General features: G+C 30.1%; 1 protein-coding gene and 1 long non-coding RNA gene across 2 annotated transcripts; both read right to left on the reverse strand.

The window, feature by feature from the left end:
- Nucleotides 1–5,876: 5,876 nt before the first annotated feature.
- On the reverse strand, nt 5,877–6,491 carry LOC119674779. Its single transcript, XR_005252207.1, has 3 exons — nt 6,364–6,491; nt 6,179–6,301; nt 5,877–5,989 (listed from the first exon to the last, which is right to left on the reverse strand). It is a non-coding gene; the product is annotated as an uncharacterized LOC119674779 (long non-coding RNA).
- Nucleotides 6,492–15,917: 9,426 nt separating this feature from the next.
- On the reverse strand, nt 15,918–27,191 carry LOC119668155 (poly(U)-specific endoribonuclease homolog; the record flags this gene model as incomplete). Its single annotated transcript, XM_038077574.1, is given in 5 exon segments — nt 15,918–16,239; nt 16,297–16,529; nt 16,593–16,789; nt 16,853–17,978; nt 27,174–27,191. Coding segments are annotated over 5 exon segments (1,808 nt in total), but the record flags the coding sequence as incomplete, so codon positions are not given.

Below are 27,191 nucleotides of genomic sequence, written 5' to 3' on the forward strand. Positions count from 1 at the left end.
CCGACGAAACGTGTAGTTCACATGCGGTATCGAGTGCAGAACTCTGACAAGTATACTGGGTTGCTCCATGTTGAAAGCGTTATTAAAGTTGTTGCTGTTGTTAACTGATGTTGCCTTCGTGCCTTAGAGGAGCCCAGATTAAAAAATCCTTGCTAAGTTGTTAGTGCTGCTCTTCGTGTATTGTTGCTGTTATTACTGTAGTTTTTGTTGTCAATACTGCTGTTGTGTTTTGGTTCTTTCTCTTTTTAATGAAAGTAAATTGGAGTATTGGCGTGACTTCTGACGTCACATACACTAAACACACTCGTTCACATATGTGTAAATAAGCCACTGTTTGTATTTCTTTGCAAAACTTGGAATATCGAATACGTTAATACTGAAAAAAAATATCTAAAAACTTATTTGTTCGATAAAACTTTTTGAGATATTTTTTCTTCCAGAAATAAAAATATTGTAACTGCACTGCAATTAATACGATACTCTTTTTTTTCCATAAACAACCAACGTGTTGTAATTAATTTACTTTTATTTAAACTTTACTAATTTATTACAAATTAGATTTTTGATTAATAATTTTTGTTTTCTAAATTGAATTCACACTTTTGTGTTTTTCTCACTCTTACTTTTTGCGTGCTCCCGCTTCACTCCACTACATCTCACTAAAATTTTTTATGGCACTATAATTTTATATAACATAAAATCACAGATCCAAGGAGTAAGGACACACGTCGTCCCCAACGTTCACGTATTTCTGGCCTTTATACTCGTATTCGTCGATATTGTTCTCGTTGCAGCTCGTTTCTGTGCTAAATTTTCACTTTCGTTTTCACACCCAAAAAATTTTTTTTCTTCATCACTAATTTTCGGCACAATCGAAATTGATACGACACACACTTGACAAGTTACAATTTCATTTGTTCATTTCAATATGTTTAAATAAATAATATATTTGTATATCTTTGTAGTAAGCTTCTCATATTGCAAATATATATTTAACACGCGCCAGCTAGTTCCGAACGTTATCCTTTACGTGCAACTTTACATCTGACATCCTTTTTAATATTACCGCTGTCGTTCTGGCTGCAGTCCTGTAGACATGAAACAAATTTCGAAGTGTAGAGTATTCTTTCCCACCACATTACATTCTCACGACTGTTTATTTTTAATGGAACAATAAGGCAATGAGACAGTTTTGGCTGCAGCGGAGTTACGCACAGAAATTTTTGTTTGGTTTTTGTTTTTGTAATTGCTTAAAACGACTTCAAGCGCCAGGTTTAATGGTGAAAACTTGTATTTCTTTCCTATGGGTGCGGTGAGTTCTGAAGTGCTCTTTAGCACTGCCAGCTCCTTTTTTTTTGCGGATTACACTGTAAATAATAAAAAGTCATTATCGTAATAGAATAAGAATTTGAATTATAAACAGCAATTTTGTTTTAAAGAAAATTTTTAAATTTAATATTTGAGTAAAAAGAGCAAATATACGAGAGTAGAGATAACAAATTATACATATAGACATTGCTCTTATCATTTTATTATATATGAATAAAAAAGAAATTTAATATATTAAAATTTGTTATACAGATAAATAAAAAATATATAGAAAATGCTGGCGTTTTCGATTGGTAAATCTGGAGTAACTTTTTTAATCGATATTCACTTTTAGTGCAATATTTATTTTCATTTGGTAAATCTTTATAAAACTCGAAATTAATTTATAAGACACTCCTATATTTTGCCAGAGTAGCAAGATTTCACAGATAAAAAAATGTGATTTGTTTTCACATGTACCCAATTTGTTTGTTTATGTATTTGGATGCCGTTTTTAAAAAATATATAAAATGAAAATAATAGCACATTTGGTTGCAAATGCAGATGAAGATATACTTTTCAACTTGTTACTATTTGTAAAAACGGAACAAAGTAGAGTTGAAGATTTTGTGGTGAATGTCGTGTATAACAGAAAAAGAAGTTAATGTGTTGTGGTGAATGTCGTGTATAACAGAAAAAGAAGTTAAAGTGAATATTTTAAATCAGTTGGTTTATTTACTAACACAACTACAAAAATTTTAGATTACTTTGAAAATGTTCGATTGGGCAACAAACAGATTTGATGGATCTCGAGTAAACTTAAATTGAATCCAGATTTATCAATCTAAAAAGCCATATATATACACTTCATTACACATAGTTCAGGTTAAGTTATACCGGCGAACCCTAGTGGATCCAGTTAGACCTATTAGTCCATTGTGTTACCGTATATGTAGGAAAATTCAGGGTTTAAAACCACTTAGAACTTTTGGCGAAGACTAAAATGCTATTGAGTGTCAGGACTTGATCAAGATCCTCAACAAAGGAGGCTTCTAAAGTATTGAATCGCCGCCGTGCATGAGCTGGGCAAAAACATATAAGATGGGAGGCACTCTCATCGTCTTCCCCATGGCTTCGCCAGGTTTGATTCAAAGGGAGACATAATCCTCTAGCATGGTTCCTTAGTTTAAAGTGACGTGTAAGTAAACCTACCAAAAAACTGTTATCTCTACGGGGTATATCAATGAGAATTTTGGATTTCCTTTTATCGGAACATAACCACATAACTACATATGTCGGTATATGGTTGAATCGTCCCATCTTTTACAGATAAGCCTGCTTTAAAATAAATTGAACTCAAATTATATTCGAAAAGTTGATTTGAATATATAGTTTCGAATATAGTTTCAACATTTTTTACTATTCACAGATGTTTTTTGAAGTAATATGCACAAATAATAAAAACATATCAAAAATAAAAACATAAAAATAAAAAAAATGAAAATAAATAAATATTAACTGCTAAATTTAATTCACGAACCATTTTTAACTATCTTGCGGACTACCGGTTGGGAGGAATCAGTGGATTTCAAGAATTTAAGAAATAACTAAATGTGGGAAATTAAAATTTGTGAAAAATTTTTTTTTTTTTAATGTATTAATGGAATTAATGGGTTTTTTATTTGTTTACAACGATTGCATTATCTGCAACGCTGAATATTTATATTATTATGTAGGAAAATTTGATCGTTACAGTCTTAAATAGCAGAGTGCAATCAGAAAAAATTCAATGTAATAGATTATCTGTAATAGTACATAACATTTATAATGAAGTAATGTGAGTATTAATGGCAGTTCACTCTCTAAAACTAAATGTAAATTTCTTTCGCACTTTCAAGGCAAATGTTAAATATTTATTCTTATAAGATTTTTATTGAGATGCATTAAATCATCGTAACGATTGATTTTAGGTATGAAGCATGTGCTTCAGGAGTCACTCAATTTCGATTAAGATACTTAAATAGGTTTCTTATTTATAATTTTTTTTAAATACCTAAAAACTAATTTTTACAAACATTCCTACTTAATCTTTTTTTACATTGTACGGTTTTTACGCCTACGCTACACTCAATTTTTCTCCAATAATGATAGCACATTGTTTATTATTATATATATTGATAAATAACATAAACTAACCAATTTCTAACACCAACCAGATTAGTTTTCATATATATTGCTTTTTATTCACAAATTATTTTTTTTTTCCCATATTGACTACGAGCCTCTTCCACTTTTTATCCGTTTAAGCAACCGATTACTGTATACTGCCATTAGTATGTATATAAAAATAATAATATTTATTTTTTACATATTTTTGTAACAACATTCCCTCGCCGTAATTGAAATCCAAACGAGTTTCTAAACTTATGAAGTGCAATGGAAAAGCTTTAGTGCCCAACCTAATACCATGTTATAAACTATGTCAGACAAACTACAGATGAAGTCAATACGGTCGCAACTGGAACATACACGTACACACACACACACACATGCATATGTGCATGCCTAATAAATTTTTTTTTTGTATTTTTTTGTTTATATTGTTTATGGTGCGAAAATGTGAATTAAAAAGAAAATAGAACAAAAATACAGGGACATCACATGCAAATACAACAGATAAAAATTGCTGACTCAATGCAATACAATTTATATTGTAAATTTATAATATAATTTAGTTGATACTTTTTACTTGAAAAATGTGTAATTATCAAAAATGAATTTGTAATTTTACATATAAGGAACTAAAGCATATTATTTGACGCAATGATGGAAAATTAGGGAGAATTGTCTGTATATAAATTAATAAAAAGCAGTTGCAGTATTTTTTCTTATATAAAGTCATTTCAGAAAACATTTTTGATTCAAAATTTTAAAGACGTTTATATATATTGCAGCAGTAACGTTTTGCTTTAAAACAACACCGGAAGCAAACTATAAAAATAATTGATAGTACTTGTAGCAACGCGTTTCCACTGTTCTTTAAATATGTGATTTTTCATACAAATTACGATAATTTGTTTTTATGAATAGTGCTAGCACTTCTAGTTATCTATTGATTATAATAACAGTATTATTATAAAATAAAACAGTTTGCACAAATTTATTAAACATTTAATTGGTTAATTTTTTAAAAAACGCTATCAATTATCTCGACAAATAAAAAGAAAATAAATAAAACATGTTTACTTACATTGCCTAACATGCAAGACGCTATGCACAAACTGCACAAATGTATTTTTTAATTACTTTTATATTTTACATTTGTTTTTCATAGAAACAAATTGCACACACACTACTCGTGAAAGAAAATCTCACACATCCACCACATTAAACACTGATGGTTCGTTAAATTTAATATTAACATATTATTTCAACATTTTTCATGGGTGTTTTAACAGAATTCTAGAACGTATTCCTTTTTTCATTTATTGACAAAATGTTTACCGACACACCACATTTAACTGGGAGGACTGAAAAGCAACTAATTTTTTTCTGTTTATACGGAACTGCCATTTAAGAATATTTTTTTATTTTCCTTAAAATGCAGGGTTGTGTTTAAAGTCTTTTAAAACAAGTTTTACAATAGTAAAATTCTCTTCAAAGTGTTTTGTTTTCAAATCGAATGTTAAAAATTACATGCCCAAACACTATTAGTATCTGGGAAACTTTTATAGTTGATTATTATAGCTATTAAGAACAGTATTCAGTATTTTTATTAGCTTTAGTGGATTTCAGGTATGTGAATTATTATTTTTCACTCTATTATAAATTAATTACAGTTGCAGTTTCTTCTCTACATTCAAATTTAAATATTTGCACAACTTTCAAAATATTTTCCTGGTTTTATTAAAGTCAACTGTCATTGATACTTATTTTAAAAAAATGTCACTTTTTCGTGATCTCAACTTTATCTTTGGCTTAAAATTTATCTTACGCATAGTTGCATTTGAAATACAACTGCTCAATCAAGAGGTAAGAATTTTTTTAAACATTTCTTGTTTATATATAAAATATATAATTAATATACAAAAATATTAAAATAAGTTTATATATCATATATATATTTCATATCATTATAGAATATCATATATTATTCAACAAAAAATATTTATTTCAGGTTAATAACAGATAGCAACAATTGAGATCTAACAAGTTTGATTTACAAATTTAATTTTAATTAAATTTCCCGAAATGCATACAGCACCGTCGAACTGTGGGAGGAAAATTTTTTTCAATGAATAAGGTGAAAGAGGTTATATGGTAACCGCAGCCGAAGTGCATACGAAAGCGCTCAACTTCACCCAATAGCTTAGGTAAGTGTTCAATAAGTGAAATTTCTATTACATCATTATTTTTTTGTAATTAAAACCACATAATCTTTTACGATTAATATGACGAGTATATGTTTTATTTAATAGTTAATGTTATGTTAACTACTTTTTTTTTATTTTAAAACAGAAAGAATCAGCAATGTATTGTGGTTTTCAACGAGTCCCTCAGAATTTTGGAGAATTTGTCTATTGACAACATCTTCGTATTAATTTCTGATAGTGATCCTCACCGTTACTGTCAACGTCGTCAATATTTTCGTCAACATCTTTGAAGTCAAAAAAGAACACACCTACAAAGAAAAGAAAAAAATTTTATATTATTAAAATTATAAATGCAATAATATAAATTTTTTTATAAATTTTATAATTATATTAAATCTAATTATATGAAAAATATAAGTATATATTTTTTGTTATTTTTATTTTTAATTTATAAGTTATTAGTGTTATTATTATCTATTAGTTAAAATAAAACTTACTGAAAATTTTGACTTAACATCGCCTTCATTCTTTTCTATTGTTATTGTGGTTATTGAAGCCCTCTGTTGTTATTGATGCCCTCTGTTGTCTTCTCTGAACCGACATACGGATTTCCTTCTTATCTAAAATAGCAATTCAGTAAAATTTTATTCTTTATTTAATAATATTTACTGCCCGTACTTACCAGAAGTCCAGCACTTCCTTTGGTTTCTAGTTATTATTGAAGATTTTGTGATTTTAAATAATTTGTAATATTTTGTAAACCAGTGCATGTTCTTCTGTATATGCAGAAACTGCCACTTTCATATTGTGAACAATATCACAAACATTATATATTAAATTATTTAAATTATTTGCGTTTTCCATGCTGATGTATTTTCTTCTAACAATATAACATTTAATATCAGCTGTTTGCAATTAATATGTAAACACAGAAAAGTTCTAAAACTAAAACTTTTTGACACATTAAAGCTCTTTCCCATTCCTTAAGTAACTCATGATAATGTAATAATAATATCATAGCACAATTTTTGTTGTGGCGGGTGTTTCAGGTATTCCAGGATATGGAAACTACATAGATGGCATAATAATTTTAGCACCAATAAGTGAGCAAAGCATTAGAACAAATTTTAGACATATGCAATAGAATGCCATCAAATGCATCAAAGAAAAATGTTTCTTTTTAATAGACGAAATTGAATATGTAGATAGGAGAGTTAGGGCAGATGGTATACTTCCTGATAATTCGGGGTTAGTAACTATGACAGAATTAAAGCTACCTATTAATCTACAGCAGTTAGAAGCGTTTATGGGAAAAGTCACCTTCTATTGCAACTTTATCCCGAACTATTCACAGTTAGTTTCGCCATTTAATCAACTTCGCAGAAAAAACACACCATATAAGTGGGGTCATAAACAGTATCATGTTTTTTTGAACATTGAGCTTAGTTGTTATTGCAACACAATTTGCTCATTTTAATGAAGATATCTTGGTATCGTTGTAGTTCTGTCAAACAACCGGAAGGCTACGAAAGATCTATAGCGTTCGCATTTAAGTTAATACACACCAAGTTAAATATAGTCTAATCGAAATGGGGGACTTGTAATTTTTTTTGCAAATGTATTGTATTGTTTTTACAACAATAATGTTGTTAGTCTTTAAAAATCACTATTATAAATGAAAAATTAATATATTTATTTTTCTTTAAAATATAGTTTCATCATTAAAAAAATTTATTTAACGACAACACAAAAGTCTCAAATTCTTTCATAAGTAAAAAAAATTAAAAATTAAAGTTAAATTGAAAGAAAAAAAAAAATTAGTCAAAAATAAATAAAATTATAATATGATGTAACAAAAAAACTCGAGTGATGAAATTTTCGTATTGTTTTTAATTTATGGCCTATAATTTCGACATTAAATATAGTCCTATAACCGCATATAGCAACGCGGATGCACTATCGAGTTTTTCTTTAAATTCAGATGATGATTTCGTAAGGATGGAAATATTTACTAATTTCCAACCTACATGCAATCAGTCTGGAGTTGTTATCTGAAATAAAAATTGGTTAATTTTTATTTATTATATTAAATGTAAATAATTTACCAATAATCCACCCTCGCATGCACGCAATTGCATCACATGAATCAATATAAAATTATATAGAAAATACATTCACAAGGAATACAAAATATATTTAAATAAATAAATAATACCTGAATAAGCTATTTACCTTATTTATTTATTATTTATATTTATATTTTTAATATTTGAATATTTATTTTATTTTAATAAATAAATATAAATACTTAAAACTGCCACTTCCGACAGTAACTTAATGCAAATATTGATGCGCGCGCATCAATAAAATGTGAACCAGCGAAAATGTGAACCAGCTGTAAACAAAGCATTTGCGCTACATTCCAGTTCGATCTGATGCGTATATAAGATGACGCAAGCGTTCAGAAAAATCACTTTGTCATCAACTCTGAAAGGCATCGCAAGCACATCAGGGACTTAAATATGCGAAGACAGCACACGAAGTTGCCAGCGGAGCTAAGTATAAAAAATCACTTAAAAAAATTTTTTTCTTTGATATACATATACCTCCTATTGAATCCCATATATGATAAGTGTGCATACGTTTATGTTATATCCACTGAGATTTATATAAGCGTAAACACGCTACGCCGAATTCGAAACGTACACAACAATAGCTGCGTTTCAGCAAACATGATCCGCTCAATTTTACATGCAAAACAAAAAATGGGGTGAACGAGCAATTGATCTGGTTCACTTTCTGGTTCAATGTGGAATGTATGTAAAAGATAAAAGTGGAACGTATTTTAATGCAAATGAGGTTGGCAATGCGATGCAACGGTGTAGTAAAATTATAAACAAATCTACATTTATATTTATTTATTATTGATTTTATTTATTTATTATTTATTTTATGTACTAATTTATTTAATATGTTATTATTATTTATTTCTTTGTTTAAAGTAATGTTTTAATTATTACTGTAATTAAAATTATTACTTTATTTATTTACGTTTTATTATTATTGAAAAAGTGTTGTTTGATAATTCATTAAAATCAATTAATTTGAAATAAATATATATAAATTAAGTTGAATACACTTATTTAATTAAAACAGAACAATACATAAGGAACCAGGTTCTCCAACATACACGTTTATAAAAAAACCATTTTCATCACAAACTGCCTGCAAGATTAAGCCATAGTCATGCTTCCTTTTGAAATAATCCTATTTGCTATGGTTTGGTGCATTTATTTTTACATGTATACGGTCTATGCAACTAATACGAACGGGAATTTGTTCGAAACTTCCACTTTTGCATTATTAGCAAGTGCGTATTTTATAAATTAGTGTCCAATTGATATACGCTAAACACTAATTCTTTTAATTATTCTCCATACAGAAGCTCTTGGTATGCCAAAACAAATATCAAATTCGGAAAAAGTATTCATATTTGCCATATACTACAAAAATATATAAAATTCATTCATTACTCTCGTCCGATTGTGATCATCACGGTTATTTTGCACTCGCTGATTGGAATTTATTAACAAATCTATTAAAATATGAAACATAATTAATATATAGCAATTGTATATTTTATGCGCAAATATCAATCAAATAGTCTTTAACGGAACAATTATTGATCATTTCCACAAAATTTCCACTATATCCATGCTGATGCACTTCATCCCCTGAGCTTAATAAACTTGGACTAGTGTTTAAAAAGAAAATAGAGGAGTCAGTTTTGCTTGATAATTCTAATAAAATCTGCAATTTTCATTTATTTACTATAGTATTAAATTTAAGTTTTTAAGTAAATACTAAATAAAAACTTACATTTAATACTTCAGACATTTCAACAAATTTTATTTTTTTCTATTTTTTAGATTTTTTGTATTCAAAATTTCCTCACTTATTTTTTTAGTGCCAAAATGATTCACACAAATCAAAAAATTTTGTACACAAACCCAACTGGCATAATTCATGCGTTGCCAATTATTTTCAAACGTGATCCGTATCATTTCAGCAAAGATGGTCCAGATCATTGAGCGGATCATGTTTGCTGAAACGCAGCTAATATAAAAATATCCTTACAAAAATAAAAAGCTGCACTGAAGTGTGGCAGGAGCGTGTTGCATGTATCAGAACAATGCAGTGTAACAAAAATAATAAATTCTATTAAATGTCGCAGTTCGCTCTTACACATTTGGGAGTTTTCTTTGAAGTATACCAACATTAAGTGTCCAATGAACACAATCCACATTTTCTAAACACCGTATATTTTGTTATGATTTTAACAGAAATTAATACAATTCTGTTAAAGAAAGTAAGATCACAACATACATTTGTAATAATTGTTTATATGACGGCTTTTCTAGGCAAAGCAAATTGTTGCTAATTTTTACTGCTTTAAGCAGATCAATTTTTTGTAAAAAATTGAAAACCCCTTCACCGCTCTCACTGAACGATAAAAATGGTCAAGTACCATATTTCAGAAACAAACCTAAGGCCGCGCATAGTCTGGCCTGAGCTTTATTTCCTGTTCAACCCTAACACCAACAGACCTTGGTATTAGTGATCAACCTTAGGCGTTCTACCAACTGTCAAACACCCGCGAGTGAGGCTAAGGTCAATAACCCCATTCCCTAATCCTTAAGAACTGTTGATGGCAAATATAATATTTTAAGCATACCCCAAAAATATATGTATATATAGCTATTACAATGTATATTTACTAAGTAAGCAAACCACTAAACAATAAACCATAAACAATTAAGGATGTTTAACATATTAATAATATTACAACATTACTACAAAATACATCAAATATATTAAAGGTATTAAAACAAAACAAAAATACTAAAAAATAATATATTAAATATTATTATTTATTATTTTTGCTTAAAACCTATCTTATTCTCTATTATTTTCTCTTACAAATAATTTCGTTTTACATTTTACATTTAACTCTACAAAGTGAGAGCTTGCGAAAACATGCAATATGTATGTATGTAGATAAAAAACGTCTTTTTATTAATACGGTCTTTGGCATCCTTATAACGATACGATCTATGGCGACCATATATAATTACGGTCTTTGATGTCTGTATAATATTACGATCTTTGACATCGTTGCATGATACGGTTTTTGGCAACATAACTTGCATATGTAGGGTTTCTGTCATTGGTACAAATTTTTATAATCACGAATGGAAAACTTGTACAGTATCATTAAGATTTCCATGCAGTTACAAATACTGTACTTTTTAAAGATAAAAACACCTAAACCAAAAGCCATACGTAAATATGTATATTAACGCGAAAATAATAAATATGAATAAAAATAATAAATATAAGATGCAAAAATAATTAAAACTGATATATGTAATAAGATGTTGCTTTCAGCTTTTTAAAGTGAACCATCGGAGGATCGACGACCAACGCAATCTATCACATAGATTTTGTTTGTGTTATATTAACAGAAATTATTACATTTCTGCTAAAGAAAGAAAGAACAGAATTAAAAAAATAAAAATACAGTCATGTAATTTGCCTCTGCTAAAAAATTATGAATTCTGAAAAGGTACAAAAAATGTTTTTTGCATTGCGTATACTTTTTAACATTCATGATTTTTTCAACAGAGGCAAATCATATGTTTTTGCTATCTATGTTTTTGGTATGTACCCTTTTCAGAGTTCATAATTTTTTTAACAGAGGCAAATTATATGTCTTCATATTTCTATTTCTATATTTCTGATTTTTTTAACAGAGGCAAATTAAATGTCTGCATATTTCTATGTTTTCGGCAATAATAAATTTTACATTGTGTGGATTGCATTGGTTGGCTAAAGTAATTGTTTGTTGCTAGCCTCGAGATGGTCAACCTGGGGAAAAGCTTTAAAAATGTAAGAGCAACTTGCGATATTTTATAACACTTATTATTTTTGTTTACAAATATTTCGTATATAAAACAAGTAAAAAACGCAGTGTTGCATTTAAATTTCTGAAAGTTTTCACAGTTTGGTAACAACTGGTAGTCAATACAAAAACCTTTTCCAAATTTTATGAAAGCAAATTTTCGTAAATCGTTTTAATTTTGCATTACATACACAAACCCAAATATGCGATTCATGTTTGCATTATAAACACAAACCAAATTTATTTGTTTTATGTTTAGCACAGACAAATAATACACAGATTGTGAATGCAGAAAAAAAAGTGGACCCCTTTGATTTCATGGTAGCCAGCTTGAGTAGCCAGCTAAAAACACAATCAGCTTTAAATTGTAGAACAATTAAGACAAACAAAAGCTGTGTATAACACAATGATCTTAAGTGTTCGAAACACACGAAAGAAATGTTGAATGTGCGTATGAGAAAGTGTGTGATATAATATAGAAATTGTTGCTATATTTTCTACTCATATTGCTAGTTTGGGTGCTTGTGTGATTTATATGTTACCAATTTTCTGTTTTGCGAACTTATGCTTCGATCGTTTTTGCTTCATCAAGACGAAAGGGCAATCAGTGAAGTGCCAATTTTTGTTTCTATATTTACAAAATTTGGTTTCTTTTGGGTTAAGAGGAAATAGAGAGGAAAGGGCGTTGAATAGTAGTTAAACACGAAGAAGCGTTGTTTAGTTTTAAATGGACACACAAACACACAAATTCAAAGAAATAGTCTTTGCTTTTTGTATACATTTTTTCTAAAATATATGATTGACTTTGTGTGCATGCAATGCACAACTTTTTCCAAATTATTATAAATTTGATTTCTGATGAAATTTTATACTGGTCTCATACAAATATATGAGGTTTGCCTATTATGAGGTCAGTAAACACCGGTAGTAGCCCAACCATAGTTGTTGTTAGTGCAAATGGTATTAATATGTACGGCAATGAAGACAGTACTATGACCTATACTAGCCATATATCATAAAGCATGTTAACAAACACCATGTTGTTAAATATCTATTTATGTTTTATATTTTAATATACAAATGATTAAATACACATTCATGGTGTTTATTAATATACTTCATGATATCATGGCTAGTACAGGTCATAGTACTGTCTTCACTGCAATACACATAATACCATTTGCACTAACAACAACTTTGGTTGCGCTACTGCCGGTGTTTACTCACCTCATAATAGGCAAACCTCATATATTTGTATAAAAGTTATATCAGTATAAAAGTTCATCAAAAATCATATTTATAATAATTCGGAAGAACTTGTGCATTGCATGAAATGCAATGACTGAAAGTCAATCATATATTAGGTCTGTTCCACGAGCTGCTCATAGTAACTCTGAGTAACACTCTGTATACACAAGTGCGTTCCGCCAGCAAATTTTCGAGTAAATGAGAGCATCTGAGAGAGCGTAACATCCCTGTCGAAATTTGAAAATGCTACACAGACTTTACTCGTACATTTTATTTCAAGTAAAATTTGTGTTGTTGTTTTGGTTTGAATTTAAATTTTTGTATAGTTTATTTGTGCGGCAATGATGTTCTTACCAGATTTTACACAAAGCTGTCCCATAAAAATCTGTGTAATCAGCGTAATTTGGCACTTTATTTGTGTTACACTCTCAGTTTGTACTTTACTTGTGTTTTACTTGACATTTACTACGAGTAGCTCGTGGAACAGACCTATTTTAAGAAACATGTATACAAAAGCAAAGACTATGCGTTTGTATTTACATTGTGACCGAAAGGTTTCCGGAAATTTTTAAATAAAACGCAAAATTCTTAATCTTCATCAATATTTATTTTATCTCCTTCAAAATATGCTCCATTAGAAGCGATACACAAATGCCACCGTTTCTTCCAATCATCAAAACATTTTTTATAGGCGCTTTCCGGTATGGCTTTGAGTTCCCTCTGCGAATTCTGTTTTACGTCTTCTATGGATTCAAAACGCGTTCCTCTGAGTGGTAATTTGAGGTTGGGAAACAGGAAAAAGTCACACGGTGCAAGATCAGGTGAATACGGTGGCTGTTCGATGGTATTTATTGAATGTTTGGCCTTAAAATCGTTGATAATGTTGAACAAATTGAGGTGAATCGGAACAAGCCGGGCGTTGACACGTCGCATACACAAATTGTCCACCAAAATCAAACGAGCCATCTCACGACCGATGCCTAGCTCTCGTGCTATCTCTCTAACACTCACATGAGGATTTTTGAACACGATTTCCTTTGCCTTTTCAATGTTTTCGTCGGTGGTAGAGGTCGAAGGTCGTCCAGAACGCGGCATGTCTTCGACGGTCGTACGACAGTCCTGAAAGGCTTTGTACCACTCATAAACTTGAGTTTTCGATAAAACTGATTCCCCATAAGCCTTTTGTAGCATTCGCAACGATTCTGCACACGAAATTTCGTTCGAAAAACAAAATTTGATGCAAACTCTTTGTTCAATATTTTTTTCCATTGTTTTTTTCGCAACGCACTACTGAGGTGAACTGGTTTCAACAGCTGCCGTAAACGAACTGTCCGACAGATCGCGCTCATTTTTGGCATAGTAATTAAGGACAGTGCTGCCAAACTACATAAACTTAAAATATCGAAAAATATACAGCGCGCGAATTTTAAATGAGAATTTCCGAAAGCTTTTCGGTCACAATGTATGTGTCCATTCAACACCAAAAAACCCTTCTACCATTAAACGTCTTTTCATTTCTATTTCTTCTTGATCCAAAAGAAACAAAATTTTGTAAATATTAAAATATAAAATTGCACTTCACTGATTGCCCTTTCGTCTGAATGCAGTAAAACTCAGGAAGCATAAGAAGGCAACTCCGAAAATCGTCGCCATATAAATCACAGAAGCACAGAAACTAACAATATACCTTTACTATACCACACACCACCTCATACGCACATTCAACAGCTCTTTTGTATGTTTTGAAGAAATAAGATCATTGTGTTCTACGCTTATGAAATCAATGGGAGTCATTTTTTTGTTCTGCATTCGCAATCTGTGTATTATTTGTGTGGATTGGTACATATAACTAAAGGAAAATAATTTTGAACTGACACACCATAATATCAATTTCAGACCTATTTTTGATTGAAACATGATTGATATATGATAAAATAAATTCGATTGTGAAGCATACCAAGCCCAAAATATTTTACTGTTGCATTAGTCTGGTATTTTTATATACTATGTAAGTCTGATGACATGTGAACTTTTATTCAAAGTCTCTTGCCTTTTACTTTAATTCTTTAATTCTTAATGTTAAATTGGTTTTACAATGCTGTCACGCTTAATAAATCTCTGTGACCACTCTGTCATCATGTTCATAAACATTCTGTGAATATCTCCCACCAGAGACAAAACAGCATATTAATTAAAAGGTGTCTCTTTACAGTACAGAATAAATTTAATTTGGATACTGCTCCAAAGAAGACCATTTTCACTTCGGTCTCTCTTCGTTGACTCTTCCGTAGTAGTTTCAACTTGTTTATCTCGATTTCTTTTAGTGTAATCCTTTATATTGTTTATATTGTTTCTTTCTTCTAAAAATTATGCACTTATCTCTTGATTTAATACGCGATGCAACAGGTATGGACATTTCTAAGAATAAAGTTTTAGTTGATTTTTGAGTTTGATTTTGATTTTTAATATTAATTTTATCAATAGAAAATTAAAATAAAAATTAAATGAAGAGGATATAAAAATAAAATTCATTTGTACTTAACTGCGAAACTTTAATACAATATTACTTAAAATTCTTACATCATACATAACCCTCAGTGGACCACAACTCTATTATCATCCTCAAGTACTGAACAACTTCACATCTTTTGGCAAGAACAGTCCGCTACCAACAACTCACAATGAATTATTATTTTCCTCAAATGTGTCGACTATAATATAGTCATTTGACACTATGTCAATGATTAGGGTTAAACATTTATTGAAAAATGTTCGAATGTACTGGTAGGATTGCACGTTTTCTTTTTTGGTATCGAATCACTTTATTAACTTTAACTCCATTGATTTTTGTAGTGACCCTACTGCACTTGTAGTTAAAGTTACTGACGTGCCTAATGTTTCCATCCACTTTATAGTGAACAGATTTTTAATGTCTGACTTAGATTTCTTAGCAAACGACGTTGAGAATTACTTTTTTGTGTCTTTATATATTAAAGAATAATTTTTTAATTAAAATTTTTTTCGACTTGATCTCAGATTCATTGCATTAAGATTCTCAAAAGTTAAAAAATGATAAGTTTAAAATAAAAATTTTGGTTGTAATAAATATTGAAATTAAATCTCCGGATAAGCACTGCCAATTAAGCTCTTTCCTCTGTATCGCCAGGAGTATGTGACAATACCAAATTTACTATTTCCTAAAGACACAGGACAAGTTCTGTCTGGACGAAGTTGAAAGCAAACAGTGTACAATGCTAGTTCAAGTTCAGGAGAAGTTCCGACAAAAAGCGTGTTAACTGGCTTATTCAATCCGTTGTGAGTAAAACGCACTTTGAGAACTTTTCCTTTCTAAATTAAAAAGAAAATAAAAATTAAATTTTTTATTTGAAAAATTTAATTACTTACCGATCCTAAATCTAGCTGGTTTAAATATCCTTTGTAATTCAGGTGACCAGCCTTTTCCTCGTCATAAAAATATACCCAGTTATGCAGTCCAATAATGGTACCATTTTTTACTTCGTTAACGAATACATGCTCAAAGCCAGAACTGCCAATTTTACCATTTCCTCTCGAATATTGTGTGAACCAGAGCTCCTTCACAAGATCACGGTGTGTTTTTGGGTCAGGTGAAACGAGACCTATAAGATTCAAGAAATGGTTAAAAATAAGAAAAAAATTGTGTTAATAAATGAAAAACAAACCTTTGGTTTGTAAAAACTGCATAGCTTGACGCATAACAGATGTGGCCATTACTGCATCCAAAAAGTCGTTCTCTTCCTTATGTTCATTTGGCGACACGTGCTCATTAACCATTGTGTCCATTTCATAATTGTTAAACAAAAGACGCATTTTAGCAATTGTTGGTATATCGAAAGCTTTTGCGTCAACATCCAGTAAGCTTTAAAAAAACCATTCAATTTGATTATATCAAGAGAATATACATATGTAAAATAAGACTTACGGTAGCGGTGCTTCGTCAGTAGAATCAATTGAACGAGTTTTTCCTTGTGGATTGATACGAATTAAAGTCAATTGACTATTGACCTCCTTAGCGTATAGATTTTCTGAGAATGCACGAAGTTCATCGTCTGTGGCAAGTGATTTATCTGAATTTGTCATTCCTGGTCGTACTGTTGTTGTTGTGCCTGTACTTGGAGCATGCGGTACGAATGCGACTCTATTTGGAGTAGGAGATGGACTTGGAGAACTTGGTTGCATTGGTGATCGAGGAGTAGTGGGTTGTTTAATAGAAATGTTGGAATCATTTGGAGGAATTGATGAGCTCCAAGGTGATGGTGATCCATGAGGTGAATATGGAATAGAAATAGATGATTTTGGTGTTGGTAAGAGTGGAAAATCTTCTTTAGCTCCTGCTGATGGTCGACGTGGTGCTGGAAGAGCAGGAAAGTCTTCCTTAGTTTTTAGAGAACGTTCTGTAGTAGTGCTGGTAAAAGATTGTGGTAGCACAGATTTCGATGTAGTTGTTGTAGTACTACTAGTGAAATGTGCCAAGCCAGAATTTGACCCTTTGTTACTATGTTGATAATGACCACCAGCTAAAGCTGCGTTCCCATAGCTAAGATCTAGTCCTGAGGGTTGTTGCTTTGGAGGACGATATGGTGCGAAACCTGGTGGTAGTCCAGGCTGTGTTACACGTTGTCCACCACCAAAATTTGCGTTACTTGTTTGTGCATTTTGCGAAATTTGTGTTGAATCAATTTGTACAGGGCGTACTGTTGTGGTTGTTTGAAGTTGTGGCCATTGTGGTGCTTGTTGTGGATTACCTCCGTATGGTGAAGATAAAGGAGTATCTGGTCGTGGTCCTAATGGCATTAACGGTGCATGAGATATTGTCAATGGTGGTGGTTTGAAGTTAGCAGTTGGACCACTATTACTAAGTGCAGGTGAAGCAAAATTTGTGTTAGATAACCCTGGTGTGTTAGGTGTAGTGATTTGAACTGTTGGTATAGCGGTGGTAGACGGGGAACCACGGAAGAAATTTTTAACGCCGCTAAAGAAACCAGATTTTTTCGTTGTGGGTTCCTCAATAGGTGATGGTGTGATTTCAAGTTCACTTTTGTAGCATTCTAGATTTATTAAACAAAAACAACTTTTTATCCTCCATCACCATAATGACTTAATAATATATATTGTGATATGTAAATCGATCAATTAGTGAAAGTATCAAATTTTTATTTTGAATTGTTTTCATTTTTTCGCTTCCCTCTTTTGATTGATCTTAAAGTGAAGACAAAAAAGATCTTATGATATTTGTAGGTAAACAGATGATTTGTGTTTATACTTCTATCTTATTTTTCTTTATAGTTTTTACTATATATAGGTGGGACTTATTTCATTATATACTCAAGTCATGCAAACGAAATATTTATTGGCACGCAGATATATTTAAAAAAAATATTAAAATTTGTATTGAAATCATGATTATTCTGTAACTTTACTGCGATGGTCGAAAATTTTATATGCAGACAAAAATTTGTGGAAGACATATTTTAACAATAAAAATATCAAAATAAATAGTGATGGTATTGTCATAATATATATTTGCAAATTAAATTGTAAAAAAAGTAATGAAACAATAAATATAAAAAGAATTTAATATATTAATTATTTTGATTACATTTTTTAGGGATGATCAAAGAAAAACATTTGGGGTACAATCAACCAAAGTTACCCTGCAACAGTCCTTGTAATTTTAAGTGTCAGAAGTAGGAAAGGCATGCCTTTAGAACCAGTTAAGGACTAGTAAAGGAGCTAATTGGTTCATTACCATTTTAACCATTTAACCAACCATTCAACCAATTTTCGAAATTTTTCAATTAAGTTTAATGGATATTTTGCATGCAATGATGATATAGTGGGCAGATATTAAATAAAGTCTGTTCTTCTTAATGTAGCTGCTAACCTTATCATTACTCTAATTTTTTTTATGCCAACAATATAAAATTTAAAAAATATATATATTTTGCCCTTTGTGGTGCAGATTTTATTCTATTAACAAAGTTTTTGCCAAAGAATACGTTTGCCAGGATATTTCTCTCGTTTTTTGCTTTCTTCCAGAGGCGAATTTTGCAAAACCCCAAGATTGTTAGTCTTATATATGAATATTTTTCCGCAGTATTTGTTTCTGTTACTGCACAGGGTTTATACAGCAAATCACAATACTGATTCTATTATTTGTACAATTGATTTGATTTTCAAAGAAAATAAATAAAAATAAAAGTTCTGATGGTAACTTCTAACTAGTGCCGTTCGATCAAATATTCTATAATTGTAAGGAAAGAAACAATTTAAGTATTTCCCAAATATTGTCGAAACGGTTTTGGGTACGTGAAATATATATCGACAAAACAAAAAACATTTAACTTTATCCAGAGGTATCTGTTGTCCAAAAATTTTTTTTTTTAAAGGAAAAGTTCTGATTTTTATAACAATACTAGATAACCCGACAAACGTTGTTTTGCCTTATTTCTTATTTCTGTTATTAATTATTTCTAGTTTCTAGATAAATTCTAGTGTAGACAAAAAGTAACTTACGTATTATAAGTGTGTAAGTATGTGGTATATGCATGAAATAGGCATGGACCGCTATGAACGAAAAGGAAAATAAAAATAACAAACGCCAAACAATATTATTTTTAAGTTATAGTTTATTTATTAAATTATTAATTTAAAATCAATAGATTTGTATGACACCAAGTTCCCTGGCAACAACTGTTGTATCTTCAAATTTAAATTGTCTTGGATTGACTGTAAATAATAATAATGATAATGGGCAAGTAACATTAACCAACAACAGTCGAAGATAAAAGCACTCAGTGTGTCTTGGATTAACTGTAAATAAGCGTTCGATTTAAATAAATTGAGACATGCATCAACTGGTGAAACTTGCTTGCGGGGCATCCATTTTTTTGTTTGAGCCCAAGTGAAATAGCGTGGTATTTGTGAATAGAGTAATGTTCTTGCAAAGGCACCAAAATCATCCGTACTACTACACAATTAAAAAAATGCAGTGAGTGTAGATTTAGGTGGATTTGTACCACGATCAATCACTGTCTCGTTCGTGAAAAATACACGCTGACCGTTTTCAAGATGGACGGCTAACTGAACAGCTGCTGGATCCCGTTCATGAATTAGAAAACCGAAGATACGTCAAGCAGCTTCATTGGAACTGATGTACCGACCAATTTGGTAGAGCGTAATTTCACCGTTTTTGTTCATTGGAGGAGCATTTACATTAGTAAATGAGTTTTTACTCTAAACACAGCCATATCACTGGCTTTATGGACATACTTATATATTTGATGTTCTTCACAGAACTGCAAAACGCAACATTTATATGAGCATTGTATGTCTTGCTTAGCAGAGGCGAATACGGCACCACCCGCCATTGTCCCCTATTATCGGGATTTCTTCGACGATATATTGGATATCCGTCGGTATTTGTTATAGTATCATTAGTGAAATCTTTTGAAAAAATTTTAGTACATTTTCCATCTGCCATGCCAGGCGAAGACGAAGAAACGAAGTGGATGTAATGCTCGATGTACTTGTTGGCGTAGTTACATAAAATATTAAGAAAAAAATTTTTGTTTTTCAAAAATATAAACAACATTTATGTCAAAAAAATAAAAAATTTTTTGTCAAAGTAATAAGGATATTTTTGCTGGGTAGGGACTCCCTAATCACTTTAGCGGTATGAAAAATAGATAGTACCCGATTCTCAGACCTACTGAATACACCTATAAAATTTGGTAAAAATCGGTAAAGCCGTTTCGGAGGAGTACGGTAACTAACATTGTGACATGGAAATTTTATATATAAGACCGCAAACAGACATCGTTTGGCCTTGTGACTTATTGATGGTCTTTGCAAATGCCAATCTAATAGGAAATTGAACGCGTTTGAATTAAATTGGCTTGTCTGTGAGAATCATTGGAATTCATGGCAATAAAAGTTTTTCGTTTCGGAACTTGCCATTCAAAATGGTGGCTTCGATAATGTTTTTCATCAATTTTTTAATTACCAATCGCGTACTATTGCATAGCCGTGGTGGGTTCAAATTCCGAAGTAAAATAATCGGTGATCCAACTTTCAGTCGTAAAATGTGTGGTGGCATGCCTGGCAAATCAGGTGAGTTTAAAAACTCTGCTGGATAGTTTACAACTTCGTTGGTATCACAAACTGTATCGATCGATTTGTATGATATTAAGTCGCCTGGCAATGTCTGTTCTAACTTGAAGTTTAATTCATCAACGTCCACGTTTTTTTTGCTGCTAATGGCTCTTTCTCCCAGCCACCCATGATTTATGTATTGTATGTGTACATCTGGAAATACGCGGTCAATGAGAGCATTTTGGGAATCAACGATAGTGCAGAAATTAGGGGGCAGTTTTATGAATTCAGTATTTTCATAGACAACAACTTTTCATATCATAGCAAGTTTTCTTTTTAAAAATATAAAAAAATTTATGTCAAAAAAATAAAAAAATTTTTATTAAAGCAATAAAGATATTTTTGCTGGATAGGGACACCCTAATCACTTTAGCGGTATGAAAAATAGATAGTAGCCGATTCCCAGACCTACTGAATACGCATATAAAATTTGGTAAAAATCGGTAAAGCCGTTTCGGAGGAGTACGGTAACTAACATTTAGACAATGTTAATTTTATATATAAGATTTATTTTAATTTTTAATTTGTATGTATAAATAATAAATATACAATAATAAATATAGGAAATAGGCATATTGTGTTCACTTTATTGAATCCTAACACTCAGTCTGGTTTCAACCACAGCGACAGTTGGGTACTAATAAAATTTTATTTTTCTAAGACTTTAAATGCAATCAATGATCCAAATATATTTTGGATGAATTGGATGAGTAATCTAATAATTCCTCAAATTTGATTTGATTTTCATTTATGTTGAGATATCTGTTTGATGTTTAGTTGTATTGAGGTATATTGAACTGTTTTTATATTTATTATATGTTGATATTGGTAGAATTTTACAGATACTTTCTATATGATAACAAAAAAAAAGTTTTCATTCTATAATTATCACTTAACTTTGCTATGTCAGTCAAAGTCATTTGGACAACTGCATTGATATTGAAATAATACATTTTTATTCAGTGGCGTGGTAAGTATAGTACGTAGCTAAAGAGAGGCCAACTGGAAATTGGATTTTTGGCAGTGTTTTTGAAATGCATCACCGGAAGATTATATTTTCAATAGAGAATCTAATATCTTATCCCTCGCTGGATAAACCATTGCTTTCATCGTTAATATTAGTTTGAGGAATAGCTAATAGTTTCACTAGGCAATATTATATGAATAAAGTGGAAGAACAATAACAAAAGAACTATTTTGGGTCAAGAATATATATGCGATGGTGTATTATTGTCCAACAAAAACCTACTATTTGGCTCTGATACTCCTATCCCAATCGCCGATTTATTAACATAAGCATTCTAGAACAATATGAATTCCAATAATATTCTGCGATCATTCCTGACCTTTAGAGACGAACTCATTATAAAAAATTTTCTTTCAATTGAAGAAAACGAGTTGCATTGTTTTATTTTGCTCTTTTGAAAACGTATTTTACCTGTTTTGGGGCATCCCAATTTTATTTTTGGAGATACATAGAGAATGTTTCGAAGAGTTTTTTTAACTTTTCAATGTTTTGTTCGAGATGTCCCGGATAATCATAAAATAGGTTATATCAACGGTAAACCTATGCGAGGAAGATCTATTGAACCTAATTTTATCACTTTTATGTCATTTAAAATGGAATTCAATATGTAATTTTTTTCCATCAACGTATAGTGTACTAAAATTAAAACCAGCTGATCAGAACTTGAATTAATAGATATGTTGAACTAAAATTTTTCTTTGTATATTATGTCTGATCTGTTTTCTTGTGCCTGTATTTTGAACATTATTGACCCACTGGCATTTTCGCAAATTCAGTTCTAACTTTTCGACATATTTGAGTATCTCTAAAACATTAATTAATTATCCAAGAAGTTTTGATCAATTTCAATGTCCTTTCCGTAGATCTCCTTATAAACTTTTTTAAAAATGATTTTAAGTATGTTTTAATCTTAAAGAGGATTATAAGCAATAAATTTTCTATTGGGATAATTAGTTAATTTTAAAAGTAAAATACTTCTATCTGATATTACCAAAAAATGTATTCAAATGTTCCTATAATGATTTTATCATAATCTCCCAATATAGGAGTCTTATAAAAAGTTTTTGTTAATAGCAATTTATTTTTTATATTTATTTCAGGTCTTGAGCAAACAAAGCAATAATTTATAAAATGATAATATATATGTATTTATAAGTACTTGATTTATTTATATTGCAAATCGGTTGAAAAACAACGGAGTTATCACATATTAAATTCAGGCACTCGACCTACAAAAGATGTACTCATTTTCTTGCTACATTTTAAAAAAGTTGGTTAAGAAACGGAAAGACCCTAATTCGATTTCCTTCAAAATAATATTTAGCAGAGAGTGCGCTTGAATATATAGTAGAAAGCTTATCTCTGTTGGTTCAGAATATATGGAATTTTGATTGACTAAGTTTAATTCTACCGTACACAAAGTGATATTACATAATGGCAATGTGAGGCGAAATTCATTAAACTATTGATAACAATATTATTAGATAATATGAACACTATTAATCTTTCATTAGTCATTTATTGATATTGTTATGCCAAGCGATTTTATTATTAGTTTTTCATAGGATCTGGATCAAATAACGTAGTTTTGGTAAAAACTTTGTTAACCGTTACAAGTAACACAATATCTGTCAAATTGTAGTTTAATAGATTTTTTTTTGTACCAACTAACCAATAATGAACTATTTTCGTTCGATTAATATCGGATGGATATTATTACTTCTATAATAAACAACACATCTCACTAAATAGAGGTTAGAGCTGTTACAATTTGGGGTCAGGCATTCCGGGAACTTCCAAACATTTGTGACAATTTTAGAGGAGCGAAACATCACCTAAGTGAATTATTCATCGAGCAATGGACGTCTGCCTAGATTAGTAAAAAAATCTTTGTATAAAGTGTATTCGATTAGATTAAATACTCAGAAGCGAGATCACTGATATTCATTTAGGCAGAGAAGGATACAGATATGTTATTGAAATATTATATACAGTAATAAAAAGATTTTAAGAGATGAAGAGATAAATATTATTAGAGATATTTAAAAAAAGCAATTATTTTCTTTAAATATTTTTTTCAAGAAAAAGATGCACTTTAAATATCTAATATCTTTTCAAATATATCTTGGCTAAACATGTTTAAAGTAGAAACTCCTTGCAAAATTTTTTTGTTTTAAATAAACTAAACATGTTTACCTCTTATGTTTCAGTTTGTTTACGTTGTTGAAATCAGCTGTTGTGATTTAATATAGATTAAAAGAATAACATTGATTTTGCAACTCTGAGAATATCTTTACTTATATGCCAGAATTCCTTTTTACTAAACGCCATTCTTGATTAAAATTATCTCGCACTTCTATAATTATTAATGAGAAATTTTAATTCTTTTTCATTTTGAACACAATTTTTTCAAAAATTTTTAAAAAAATTTTAACGATTATTGGGTGCGTTCAATAGTTGACACTGTATTGTTATATAAGCATTGAAGAATATATTCCAATAACAACAGGTTTAAGTTGGATTTAGATTTTTTCGGTTTCAAGAGACAAACTTTTATTTTTTTTGACTAGTGATTAATATATATAAATATATCTATATTAATTTTGTATCTAATCAAATTATGTGCTTTTATTAGGTACTCTTCCATATATTTAATTTCTTAAGTTTTCATAAATACAACGTGATTACTTAACCTGTATATATTACATTTTTAGTATAATATATTGTGAAATATCTCATTCAAATGTCTTTAATGGGATTCAACTGAATGGATCTAATTTATCTATAGCCATTTTGTCAGGAGTATAGTATTAAAACGACTAATTGCTTATTACTAATTATGTAAGTCGGAGGCAACCAACCAATCTCAAAAGGACACTTTACTATTCAACATGTGCTAGTAGCTTGTCGCTTCCGGCATCGATATGTTGAGACCACATTTCCATATTCAAATCTTTCATTTCATGTCAAAAAAAGTGGTTATCATGGACTTGTAGCAAGTGGCACGACACAAATAATAAGTTTTTGTGGATGTAATAGTTTTCCACACCTACTTATGAATTATTATTCAACATTTTTTTCAATGATATGTCCTCCATGCGTAACGATTTCATATAAAGAGACATATAGGGTACAGCATATTTGGCACAGTTCGTGCCATTGTTTGTGCAAAGCATTGCGGATGATCTGCGGACAATGTCATCGAAGATAATTTAGGACAATGAGTTCTTAATATTTTAATTTCCAAATAAAACAATCAATCAAATTTGGTAGGTATTTTAATAGGCATTTGGAGTTGCATTTTGTGGATTTAGTCTAGTACTAATATCCATTTCACACGATTAATCGACATAAAGCTTCATTTGAAAAATCTTTTAAAATGCAGAAATTTTCTAGAATATTTTGTTTTGTATTATAATACTTTTGGTGCAAAATTGATGTTGGAACTACACTTTAATATAATTTGAAATCAGTGATGCTCTCTATTTGCTATTTAGCTACTAGAAATAAGTGATTTATTATTTTAAATAAAATAAACTTATTTCAATATCTTCAAATATAAATGATTTTGTAATATCTCTAATGAAAATCATACACAGAGCATAACCATCATAATTCTTCTAAAAACAGATTGAAAGCTGTTTGTGTGAAACAATGAAATTTTATTTTTAATTAAAATTTCTCTATATATGAACATACATATTATTCATTTGTTTATATATACAAGTATAATAGGTCTCAAGATATCTAATACCTTCTCACTATTGTTCAAGTCAAAGATTACTTTCCTAAATATATACACTCTTCACTTCTAATCCCGTTGGTTTTCCACTTCTTGTTATTATTATGATAGCATATTTTTAGTAGGTTTTTTTACTGTGCGGTGGTATTTAACCTACTTACTTACTTACTGTAGTCCTCTTCTCCACGTGGAGCATAGGGCCCCTGGTATCTAACTAGGATTAGGTTAATGTCACCTAAAAAATTCATGTATTTATTTTTTTTTTAATATGTAGGATCACTCTTCCAATTTTAAATAAAGTTTTTCATGATAAAGCAACATTATTCACACATTTTTTAAAGAATCTACAATCAATAAAAAACACTCCATCAGAATCAATCACTTAAATAGTACAACTAATATATTTGGTTGTGTGTTTTTATTGTTTTATTTGTTTATTCAGTTTAACTATTTGACCTAATATTGAATTGAAGATTATTATTTTTCAAAATGGTGTTTCGTTATACAACTAAATTTGTATAAAGAAATTTTGATGCTGAATTTATGTACCTACTTGGTGGTGTTGGTACACTAAAATCTAACTTTTTGAACACATCAATATAGACTTGTTTTGAATCCAGACGCATGAACTAGATAAATGGTTTCTCGTTCATATTTTATCTTATTACGTCAAATTTATAGAAGTAAGCATGGGGTGAAGAATCCTGATATCAAGAAAATTTCACTACCAACATTTTTTTAAAACTTTTTTTAAATAAAATGAATGAAAATAATAGCTACAATTCGGATTTTTCCGGTACGCCCATTTCGCGATAGATTCTAGACAGATATTTACAACTGTTTTTACTAAATTGCATGTCAATATAGTTTTGTTTTCGAGATATCAGAGTCTAAAATTGGATATTTTCACAAGAAAACGACAAACAAGTAGACGCAGAATATAGTGCCATCTAGCGCGTTCTTTTGTTATGGCACTCGTTTGTGTAATACTGATGCCCAATGACTGTGTACTTGTTAGTGTTATCAATGTAAAAAATGTGCAACTTTGAACTTCATTATATCAGGAAATGTGCTATATTGACATATAGCGTAGTAGAAAAAGTTGCTCAAAATAGTTGACTGTACTCAAATCTGTTGCCAAACCAATGTGCCCGGAAAGTCGGAATCGCGTCAATCAGTACAATTTAGATGAATGTATAAATAATTTATTGCTGTATAACGTAAGAATGGAATAAAAAAATTAAATTATGTAAATTTTAAAGAAAATGAATTGTTTGTTTATCTTTTGCAAATACGAGTTGAAATTATTTATTTTTATACCTGAATCTTGGCACTGAA

The sequence above is a fragment of the Teleopsis dalmanni genome, chromosome 1, assembly GCF_002237135.1.
Source record: "Teleopsis dalmanni isolate 2A chromosome 1, ASM223713v2, whole genome shotgun sequence".
NCBI classification, from domain to species: domain Eukaryota; kingdom Metazoa; phylum Arthropoda; class Insecta; order Diptera; family Diopsidae; genus Teleopsis; species Teleopsis dalmanni.